The sequence below is a fragment of the Amaranthus tricolor genome, chromosome 7 (genome assembly GCF_026212465.1).
Source record: "Amaranthus tricolor cultivar Red isolate AtriRed21 chromosome 7, ASM2621246v1, whole genome shotgun sequence".
NCBI classification, from domain to species: Eukaryota; Viridiplantae; Streptophyta; class Magnoliopsida; order Caryophyllales; family Amaranthaceae; genus Amaranthus; species Amaranthus tricolor.
In genome coordinates this window covers 10,391,537-10,403,761 of record NC_080053.1, presented here as the reverse complement: position 1 = coordinate 10,403,761, position 12,225 = coordinate 10,391,537, and the positions used below count along the sequence as shown (strand labels likewise).

Below are 12,225 nucleotides of genomic sequence, written 5' to 3'. Positions count from 1 at the left end.
GTCTCCTATTCGATTAAGGTATGCTGATTGTTTTTTTGCTACAGTTGTATTATGATCTTGATTTTTCTTTGTGATTTGTTGCAAAATTGCCATTTAAATAAGATTGCTTCTGGTTTTTTTGGCGTTTTGTTTATATTTCATGGTTTAGATTGTAACATTTTGACAATAAGGACTATTTTTCAATTGAAGTTACACAATCAAAGAATCTGATTGTTAGCGAAGAGTTTTGTTAATTTCTGATTCGCTTTGCACTAGCCTTAAGGATTTACCAGTACCACCTTGGTTCAATGGCGCAGGATGTGTTTTGTGTGAAACCAGGATGTGCTGCTCTTTTGTCATTATACTTTTACTCTGATTACACTCCTAAATTTATAGTAAGCTGCCTTTTGTTGCATGTAGTACATTATATGCATAGAGTAACCAATTTTATAAGAAAACTTAGTTGAGATAGAAAATGATTTCCTTGACTTTTACCATTGACTTGGTATCACTAGTGGAAAAAAATGCATTTGCTGCGGTTTTTGTGAATTCGCAGCAATAAATAGGAAAATGGATCAGAAAAAAAACATTAATTGCTGCGGTTTTCCATTTGACCGCAGCAAATAACCCTTCACAATACATTAATTGCTCCAGTTTTGTTTGAATCGCAGCAAATAACTCTTCAAAAATATATTAATTGCTCTGGTTTTGCTTGAACCACAGCAAATAACTCTTCAAAAAAATATTAATTGCTCCGGTTTTGCTTGAACCGCAGCAAATAACCCTTCACAAATTTTCTAATTGCTCCGGTTTTGTTTAAACCGCAGCAAATGACCGTTGGACAAATTTTCTTAAAAACCTGCCAGTTTCTTTTTTCACAAAACCCTTCTCAAATACGTATTACAGTACTTTGCTTTGTTCCTCATTGAAAAAACGCTTCATATTCATCTTCATTTGCTTTGTTCCTCTTCTTCATCTTCACAAACGTATAAGATTAAGCATCAAGATTTGTGTTCGTATCTTGTGTTCATCTTCATTTTCACAAAGCCAGAAATCCTTGCTGCTGTTCTTCTACTGTGTTCTTGTTCATCATCATTCTTCAAAACCGTTTGAAACCAAAGGCATTTGGTCTTGTTCATCTTCAAAACTCACGAATTAAGGTATTATTTCTCTTTTTAATTTCAATACAAACGAAAAACCTTTAAAATGTGGTTTGTTAATCTACTGCATATGAAAAATCTTCAAAACTTAAAGGTCTTGTTCATCTAATACTGCTTTAAAAATCTACTGCATACGAATTATTATTATATTTCTCTTTTTAATGTGCTTTGCATACGAATTATTCTTCTACTGCATACGAATTATGAAAATTAGTGCTAATTAATTTTTTTTTTCTTTGTAGATTGTTACATAACCCACGAAATCAAGGTAATTTCTATTTGTTTTGTAAATTTGCAAGTTTATATTTTTATTGTTTCACTTGTAATTTAGTAATTTAGTTAAAAATGTGGTTTGTTAATTAATTGTTTGCATATTTAATAATTATTTGTGAATGTGGTTTGTGTGTGGTTTGTTAATTATTTGCATATTTTGTTAAAAAGGTGGTTTGTTGTTATACTTGTCTTTAATTATTAGAATTAGAATACTTATATTTCTAAGGTTAAATGATTTAATTTTATTACTTATATTTTGAATGTTATATTTCTAAGGTTATACAATGTTAATTATTCAAAGTATATATTTTTAGGGTTAAATATGTTTGTTATAAATAAGTATATATGTTTAAAAGTGTTGTATTAATTTTGTTTTGAATCAATTAATCACACTAATTAGGATGACAAAAGATCGTTCTTAGATGTATAGAAGCATTGAATCGTCGGAATTTATTGATGGCGTATTAGAATTTTGTAGTATTGCGGTTGAACATCAAGTTTGGACGGGGGGAGTTGGTTTTTATTGCCCATGTGTCAGTTGTGGCAATGTATCAAAGGTAGATAGTGTTGATATCCTTAGGGAGCACATACTTCGACGTGGGTTTAAGCCTCAATATCATGTTTGGGTTTGGCATGGTGAGGAGGGAGTTTACAAAGACAAAAGTGTTGTTGAGGACGTCAATAATGTGGCCGATGTCAATGAGGATGTTGGAACAAGTTTACTGCGGAAGATTTGTTATGATTTCTTTGATTAAAGGTTTTCTCGATCAAAGGGTTGTTTTAAGGCGAATTCTAAGTAATCTTGAAGGACTACTTATCCTGGAAGAAGACACCGATTCCCCTAAGGAATACAAGGCCTTAATCCTCACAATTCTCACAAAGATCAACATGATCTTGGAGAAGTATGAATCCGTGAAGGCTTGAACACACTCAAACTCTCCAACAGAAAATGAAGAACAAACAGAAACAGGCACTTGTCTTTTGAATGATTACAACTGAATATGAATTATCAAATCTGAATTATTGAATTCCTTACAAACTGGAGGGAAGCCTAAGTTCTAATGGCTCTAACAGAAGGCTTAAAATAGAATGCGCTAGTTCTTCTGTCAGGTTTTAGGAACACCTAACTGTTCCTTCTCCAGCTGTTCCTTATCCTTCCTCTTTTATATATAGAACTGTGTACGCTTTTCTCCATGCTGGGCCATGTACGTTCATATTATTGAGTACCTGTACCTCCGTTCTTTGTTTATCAGCTTCCTTAACTTGGGTTGATTTAGGTTCAGCACGCTGTTCCTCTATACTGTTCCCAGTATTACCCTTACGCTGGTCATATGTAGAAGGTGTACTTGTTTCATTCTCTCCTTCTTCAGCTCGAATTGTCCCCAATTCAGAGTTATCATAGTATGGCTGTAAATCCCCTATGTTGAATATGGGGGAGACTCCATATCGATCAGGCAGGTCTACTTTAAACGCATTATCCCCATATTTGTCAGTAATTTGGAATGGTCCATCAACTCTTGGCATTAATTTGTTTTTCCTCTGCCTTGGAAATCGTTCCTTCCTCAGGTGAATCCATACCCAGTCTCCAACCTGGAACTTTTGTGAAGCTGAAGTGCTTGTATTAACTTTTTGCTGGTACTTAGCAGTAGCTTCCTCAATATTTTTCTTGGTTTGCTTATGGATGGTTATCATGTCCTCAGCATGCTGCTTAGCATCCCCATGTGGTCTGTAATGTGAAGGAAGATCAATTAGTGAGATAGGTATTATAGGATTCATTCCATATACGCATTCAAAAGGTGATATCTTAGTTGCCCAGCTTGGACTCATATTATAGGCGAACTCTGCATGACACAGCTTAAGGTCCCAATCTCTTAGATTTTTCTTTACCAAAGTCCTAAGGATTGACCCTAATGTTTTGTTGGTCACCTCTGTTTGCCCATCAGTTTGTGGGTGATGAGAGGTGCTGTACAAAAGCTTGGTGTTGAGCAGTCTCCACAGGGTGCTCCAGAAAGAGCTTAAAAATTTGCTATCCCTGTCTGATACTATCGTTCTAGGGACCCCATGCAGCCGTACAATTTCTGCAAAGTAAAGCTTGGCTATTTGGTTAGCATCATTCACCTTATTACATGCTATGAAATGGCTCATTTTAGAGAATCTATCTACCACAACCATGACTGCATCTTTGCCCCTCTGTGTTCTAGGTAGGGCAATTATAAAGTCCATACTTACATGTTCCCTTGGTCTTTGTGCAATTGGTAGGGGTTTGTATTCTCCTTTATGGAATGTTATTTTTGCCTTGATACAAGGCTCACATCTTAAAATGATCTTGCTTACTGTGCCCAACATTTTTGGCCAATAAAAGTGCTTGGCTAACATGTCCAAGGTTTTCTGTGTACCAAAGTGTCCTGCTAAGCTTCCCTCATGTATCTTTCTTACTAAGGCTATTCTTAAAGATGTTCGAGGAATACATAGCCTGTTCCCTTTGAAGAGAAATCCCTGCTGGATACTAAATGAGCCCTGTGGTTGTTGGCTGCACTGTTGGTAAAGGGTACTGAAGTCTGGATCAGTTTGGTACTGTTCCTTAATTATTTCAAAACCTAATACCTTGGCATCCAAGATAGCTAATAAGTGTGCTCTCCTACTTAGAGCATCTGCCACAGTGTTAGTTTTCCCAGTCTTATACTTAGCAACAAAGTTAAAGCTTTGCATAAACTCAACCCACCTAGCATGTTTGGCACTAAGTTTGTTTTGCCCACTGATATGTTTAAGGGACTCATGGTCTGAATGCAGGACAAAGGGCTGTCCCTTAAGGTAATGGGACCAGTGCTCTAGAGCTCTAACCATGGCATAGAATTCCTTATCATAGGCTGAGTAATTTATCCTACTTTTATTTAGCTTTTCACTAAAGTATGCTACAGGTCTACCTTCTTGGATTAAGACAGCTTCTATTCCTGTGTTGCTGGCATCGCATTCTACCTCAAATGGTTTACTGAAATCAGGTAGTCTCAAAATAGGAGGGTTACACATGGCTTCCTTAATATTCTCAAAAGCTAATTGTGCTTTTGTGGTCCATTTGAAAGTGTTCCCCTTAGTGCAGTCTGTGATTGGTGTCATAATGGTGCTAAAATTCTTAATGAATCTCCTGTAAAAAGAGGCTAGGCCATGAAAAGACCTTACCTGAGTGATACTAGTGGGTACTAGCCAAGTCTTAATGGCTTCTATCTTTGTAGGGTCTACCTGCACTCCCTGTCTCCCTACTATAAATCCCAAGAAATAAACCTCAGTTAATAAGAAGGAACACTTCTCTAGTTTCCCAAATAGTCTCTGTTTCCTAAGGGTCTTGAACAACTGTTCCAAATGGTCAAGGTGTTCCTCTACACTCCTACTGTATACTAGTATGTCATCAAGATACACCACTATAAACCTTCCTAAAAATGGTCTTAGGACCTCATTCATTAATCTCATGAAGGTACTTGGGGCTCCAGTTAGCCCAAATGGCATAACCATCCACTCATACAAGCCATATTTGGTTTTAAATGCGGTCTTCCATTCGTCGCCTTCTCTCATCCTGATTTGATGATACCCACTTCTCAAGTTTATCTTACTAAACCATTGAGATCCTGACAATTCATCCAACATATCATCTATTCGGGGTATGGGAAACCTATATTTAACAGTAATGTTGTTCATGCTCCTGCTATCAACACACATTCGCCATGTTCCATCCTTTTTAGGAACAAGTAAGGTGGGAACAGCACATGGACTCATGCTTTCTCTAACATACCCTCTGTCCATAAGCTCCTGTATTTGTCTTTGCAACTCCTTGGTCTCCTCAGGGCTAGTTTTATATGCAAGCTTATTGGGTAGTGCTGCTCCTGGCATAAGATCTATTTGATGCTCAATACCCCTTAATGGAGGTAACCCTACTGGTAATTCTATAGGAAAAACATCAGCAAATTGGTCCAACAAGTTAGTGATCCTGGGGTCTGGTTGACTACTTTCTTGTGTTACTTCCTTGCTGAACAAAAGAAATGCTAGTCCTTCTCTCCTGACCTCCTTAATACTCACCTTTCTATTTATCAACGACACATTACCTACAGGTCTCTGTGGAAGTGAAGTGCCTACTGTCTTCTGTGAAGCTAAGGCGAAGCCACTGCCTATTGGTTGCTGTGGAGGTACAGTCCTGTGGGGTGGCAAGGGCATAAGGTCCTTAATTTTTCCCTCATGTCTCAAGGTATAAACATTAGTATAGCCATCATGTAAAGTCCTTCGGTCATGCTGCCATGGTCTACCTAAGAGCACATGACAGGCAGTCATGTCTAACACATAACAAAGCACCTTGTCCTCAAATGATCCTATAGCAAACTGAATCAAACACCTCTTCTTAACAAAACCACTTGCCTTGCTATCCAACCATTTTAGTTTATAGGGATGTGGGTGTGGTTTAGTTTCTAAGCCTAAGGTCTGAACTAAATCCTTGCTGACACAGTTAGTTTCACTCCCCTCATCTATGATCAGATCACACACCTTGTTCTTAATTTTGCATTTGGTTTGGAAGATGTTTTCTCTTTGATCATTTGGTTTGGTCTTTGGGGTAGCATGAAAGTTTCTTCTAATCAACAAATTTTGCATATCCGGTTCAGGATACACTTCCTCTCTGTCCCCTTCTTCTTCACTGTCCTCAGTTCCCTCAAAAGTCTCTAAGACTCCTTCATCATTTACACAGTATGTACCATCAGGGTCTTTCTCAGATGTTGAAGGCCAAACTAACTCCTCCCTACCATTTCTGCTAACCATCATGGCCCTAGGTCTACCTACTTCCTTAATCTCTGCCCATTCTTGCACAGTGAAGGCTCTAGCATTGGGGCACTCACTCTTAATGTGACCATGTCCATGACATTTAAAACAAACAATCCCCTTCAAGTCCCTGGGATTTTTATCCTTAGTGGTATTGGTCATTGGTGGGATCCTATCTGGTGCATTGGTCTGAGTCACAGTGGGTGTTGGTGTAGTAATATTCTTTGGGTTATAATTCCTCACTGGTCTATTGTAGGTGCTGCCCATGCTTGATTTCTTCTTAGAATATTTTTCTAAGGTGAGAGCATTACTACAAGCCAAGCTAAAGGTAAGTTTTGGAATCAACTCCAACTTTTTCCTCAGATCTTCCCTTAGTCCTCCTATGAATTTTCCAACCTTCATCTCCTCAGTTTCATTGGTGTCACAAACAACAGACAGTCGTTCCCATTCTTGAATATAATCTGACACAGTTCTATTATCTTGCCTCAATGTCCCCCATTTCATATACAATTGTTGTCTATAATTGCGTGGGACATACTTCCTTCTCAAGTGCTTTCTTAATTTTTCCCATGTATTGATTCTTTCTCTATCCTCCCTCCTTCTTTGCTTTTGCACTCCTTCTAGCCATATTGCAGCAAGCTTGGTCAGTTTGATCTTAGCTAGCTTAAATTGCTGTTCAAGTGGGGTTTCCTTGAAGTCAAAATATCTTTCCATATTGGCTTCCCAATCTAGATACACCTCTGGGTCTGGAGATTGTCCATCAAAACTAGGTAAGTCAATCTTCAAGGTCTTGTCCTCACTGCTCCTATTATTTTGCAGAAGCTGTTGTGGTCTTTCCCCTTGATTCCCCATATTATTGGCTACAGTCAAGGCTAGTTGCTGGACTAAATTGGTAAGGGTTTCTAGTTTCTCATCCATGTCCATATTTTCCAAGACACTCACAAACAAAATAATGGTAAGACAACTAACAACCAGAACCTGCAAGAAGATCTTCACAAGTTTTCCAGAAACCAAAACAAAAGCACAATTCAAATAATCACCAGCCACAATCTTGCAAGAAACTTTCCCAACAACCAATTTCCAAAAACAACAACGAATGCAATGATGTATAAACCCTAATTTCACCGAACAGTTTTCAAGAATCAGATTATTTAAACCAACAATTTTAAAAGACAACGCAAAGTTTTCAAATTTGTAAGTGAAGGCGATTAACTCCTTATCAAAGAACACCGTTAAAACAATCAAGAACTGACTTATATGAATCAATTTTGCGAAAACTCAAAAATTTCGATTATCAAACACTAAATTCATACGCATGCAATGACAATAGAATCAGATTTCAGGAATCTTTTTCCACAATAAATGGTGTAAGATGATTCAATTGAACTCCACAAATCTTAATCACAGAAATTAATAACAAGGAAGAATTGAATTTATACCTGTGATTTCCAATTGAAACAAAATACAAACGATACCTGATTTCCTGATTAATCTTCTTCTCAGAAAACGCAAAGTTACCTATTACCTCGTATCTCCTTGTGTCCCTCCTCAGAACATGGCTCTGATACCAAGTTGGAACAAGTTTACAGCGGAAGATTTGTTATGATTTCTTTAATTAAAGGTTTTCTCGATCAAAGGGTTGTTTTAAGGCGAATTCTAAGTAATCTTGAAGGACTACTTATCCTGGAAGAAGACACCGATTCCCCTAAGGAATACAAGGCCTTAATCCTCACAATTCTCACAAAGATCAACGTGATTTTGGAGAAGTATGAATCCGTGAAGGCTTGAACACACTCAAACTCTCCAACAGAAAATGAAGAACAAACAGAAACAGACACTTGTCTTCTGAATGATTACAACTGAATATGAATTATCAAATCTGAATTATTGAATTCCTTACAAACTGGAGGGGAGCCTTATTTATAGATTTGGCTTTCTCCTCTTAACGGCTAAAAATCAAGAAAAAGGCGCCTAAGTTCTAACGGCTCTAACAGAAGGCTTAAAATAGAATGCGCTAGTTCTTCTGTCAGGTTTTAGGAACACCTAACTGTTCCTTCTCCAGCTGTTCCTTATCCTTCCTCTTTTATATATAGAACTGTGTACGCTTTTCTCCATACTGGGCCATGTACGTTCATATTATTGAGTACCTGTACCTCCGTTCTTTGTTTATCAGCTTCCTTAACTTGGGTTGATTTAGGTTCAGCACGCTGTTCCTCTATACTGTTCCCAGTATTACCCTTACGCTGGTCATATGTAGAAGGTGTACTTGTTTCAGATGTAGTAGATAATGTTGATGGGTATGAGACAGATGAAGAGAATGTCGATGAGGATGTGGATCGTGTTGATGAGATGATGGAGGGAGTCGAGGATGAGTTAGGAAAACGTCCTCGTGTTTTTGACTTGTTGACAGAGGCTTCTCAAAAGCCTTTGTACCCTGGATGTACAAAGTTCACCAAACTAACAGCAGTGTTGACAATTTTCAACATTAAGTCAAAGTTCGATTGGAGTGACGCTAGTTTCACAATGTTATTAGAAGCGTTAGGTGAGATGCTTCCTGAGGGAAATGAACTTCTAAAGTCGACATATTATGCCAAAAAGCTCATGTGTCCTTTCGGCTTAGAGTACCAGAAGATTCATGCGTGTTCGAATAATTGTGTGTTGTATCGGAATGAAAACGAGAACTTAGAAGAGTGTCCTAGGTGTGAGTTATCGCGCTACAAGCGTAAAGGGGCTCGGGATGCTAAAGGGCCTCCGGCTAAGGTATTGTGGTATTTTCCAATAATACATAGATTCAAGCGCTTGTTTTCTATAAAGAAAGATGCGTTAAATTTGAGGTGGCATGCAGATAGGGTGAAGAAAGGTCACTCGCTCACACATCCATTTGATTCTCCGGAGTGGAAGAGTATTGATAGGTTGCATAAGACTTTTGGGGATGAGATTCGTAATTTAAGGCTCGGACTGTGTACGGATGGAATGAACCCATTCGGCAATCTTAGTTCTCAACATAGTACTTGCCCGGTACTTTTAGTGATCTATAATTTGCCACCTTGGTATGAAGCGTAAGTACATTATGCTTTCGCTTCTGATCTCGGATCCTAAACAACCTGGCAATGACATAGATGTATATCTTGCACCTCTTTTTGAGGATTTGAGAAAGATGTGGGATGAAGGCGTTTCAGTGTTTGATGCATATGCTAATGAGGAGTTTACCTTGCGTGCAATGCTTTTATGCACCGTTAATGATTTTCCGGCATATGAAAACTTATCGGGGTATAAGAACAAAGGGAAGAAAGTATGCCCAATATGTATCGATGACATAGAATCCACGTGAATTCCTAAGTGCAAACACGTATTCATGCACCATCGAAAGTTCCTCCCACGAGACCACCAATATCGTAAGAAGAAGTTGTTCAACGGGGAGGTTGAGGACCGTGTAGCTCATCGACCGTTAACCGGTTATGAGGTTTATGAATGGGTTAGGGGAGTTGAGACTGTATTTGGTAAAACGGGGCAAGTGCAAGGGGGTGAAGACCGATTATGGAAAAAACAATCAATCTTTTGGAAGCTTCCATATTGGAGAGATCTACAGGTTAGGCATTGTCTTGACGTTATGCATATAGAGAAAAATGTATGCGATGCCATACTCGGGACTCTCATGAACATTCCGGGTAAGACAAAGGATGTTAGGGCCGTGCGAGATTGGTTTGAATGTAAGGGTCTTCGTCCGGAGTTGTGGGCACATGTTAAGGTGAGTAAGAAAAGAAATAGAGCTGATGAAGTTGGTGGCAGTAAGAAGAAGATGAGTAATGACAAAGTTTATTTGCCTCCAGCTTGCTACACATTGTCCAAAGCAGAGAAGCGGACATTTTGTGAGTGTTGTATGGCATTAAGGTTCCGTCTGGGTACTCATCCAACATGAAGAGATTTGTGAGCCTAAATGGTGAGCTGAAGTTGGGAAGCATGAAATCTCACGATTGCCATGTGATGATGCAAGTGTTCTTACCAATTGCAATCCGTGGAATACTGCCAAAACATATGAGATATGCTATTACCGAGCTATGTTCGTTCTTCAACACAATTTGTAGTAAAGTTCTTGATCCCTTTAAACTTGATGCACTTCAACTCGACGTGATTGTAACTTTATGCAAGTTTGAGATGTATTTTCCATCTTCTTTCTTTTACATAATGGTTCATCATATTGTCCATCTCGTTCGTGAGATCAAGCTTTTGGGTCCAGTTTTTTTAAGGTGGTGTTATCCTTTTGAAAGACACATGGGTGTTTTACAAAACAAGGTGAGAAATCCAACACAACCCGAGGGGAGTATGATTCAAGGCACTGTGAGCGATGAGATTAGTAACTTGATAGCCGAGTATTTGGCCATGGCAAAGCCTATTGGACTTCCCACCTCTAGACATGAAGGAAGACTTGAGGGAAAAGGAACAATTGGCTCCAAATCGGTCACACCTCCTCGAGAAAGCCTTCTAGAAACACACTTGTATGTGTTGCATCATATTCCGGAAGTTCAACCTTTTTTGAGTGAGCATTTTGATATATTGCGCGCAAAACATCCTTCTAAAGGGGATAGGGCATTGATGCAGTTGCATAACAAGACGTTTATTAATTGGTTTCATAATCGAGTAATATGCGAAGAACTCAAGGGTGTATCCGAAATTTTTAAGTGGATAGCTTTTGGTCCGCGTGATGATGTCAAAAATATGAGGGTTAAGATGTAAATGGCTTCACATTTTGGACTGAGGGTCAAGACATGAAATCATCGTATCTACAGAATAGTGGGGTTTCTATTTTGGCGTTATCTACATTTTACGCGAATGCGAAGGATCAAGCGCCAGTTGATGCTAAATTGGTATACTACGGGCGGGTACATGAAATATGGGAGCTTGACTACTCTACTTTCAATATTGGTCTTTTCAAATATAAGTGGGTAGATAATAATCGATAATGCATAAAAAAGGACGACCCTTGTGGATTCACTCTTGTAGACTTAGCTCGTTTGCGTGATAGTGAGGAGCCATTCATACTAGCCACACAAGCCAAGCAAGTATTCTCATGGTAGACCCGTCTGATAAAAAATGGTCTATTGTTGTACCGGGAAAAAGAAGCATCCTTGGTATAGGTGATGTTGAGGATGAGGAAGAATATAAAGTTTTTGAAGACTCCCCTCCCTTCATCAATCCAAAATCAGTGGATCAAGATGATGTAGATGATGTAGATATTGGTTATATGCGTGTAGATCACACTGAAAGAATACATTTAAATTAAGTGATTCACAAGGTATGAATTTAAAGCTTTTTAAAGTTTTTTTGGCACTTGGTTTGTTTTGCATGAAACTTTACACATAACACTATTTGTTATATATTATTGTATTGAACGTATTAGAATTGTAAATCATAGTCATATTCTTAATATTACTTAGCTTATGTTCTAATATATTTCTATTCATACTCTTTCAGGTACTGATATACAATGCATCTATTTAGAGACGAAATTGTCCCCGAGATTGAGACCTCGGATAATGAGCATCGTAGTTATGACAGCGAAGAGGACCAAATTGTGAGATACGAGCGTATGGCTGAAGATGCTCCAATGATTGACAATGATTTTGAGACTGAAGACGCCCCACCAATAGATGCTCCCACTACCAGTAAGAAAAGAAAAGGGCGAGGTCCTACAAAAAACCTCAAAGTCACAGAACCCATGCATTTGGAATACAATGCATTGGGTCAACCCTGCGGAAAATGGCGTAGGCAATATGGAAAACAAGTGGGCCTATGTATCTGCAAGATTTCCATATTGCACGCATGGAACGAGGTTCCAGAGGGTTTGAAGAACTCTCTATGTGTAGACTCAATTAGGAACGGGAACAGCAACAAGAGGGGGGGTGAATTGTTGTTGTTGCTTAGTTCAAGCTTTTTGCCCTGTTTTGCGGAATTGATTGAAATAAACAAAACTTAAACTAAGTGCGAAATAATTAAAAGAGACAAACGATTTTTACGT

General features: G+C 38.4%; 1 protein-coding gene across 1 annotated transcript; it reads right to left on the bottom strand.

The window, feature by feature from the left end:
• Positions 1-213: 213 nt before the first annotated feature.
• On the bottom strand, positions 214-9,326 carry LOC130818477 (uncharacterized). The gene is made up of 6 exons (XM_057684650.1): positions 9,277-9,326; positions 8,357-8,429; positions 7,649-7,770; positions 7,523-7,556; positions 2,640-7,424; positions 214-363 (listed from the first exon to the last, which is right to left on the bottom strand). Exons 1-6 carry the CDS (start codon positions 9,324-9,326, stop codon positions 214-216), a joined length of 5,214 nt encoding a protein of 1,737 aa, XP_057540633.1.
• Positions 9,327-12,225: the final 2,899 nt, after the last annotated feature.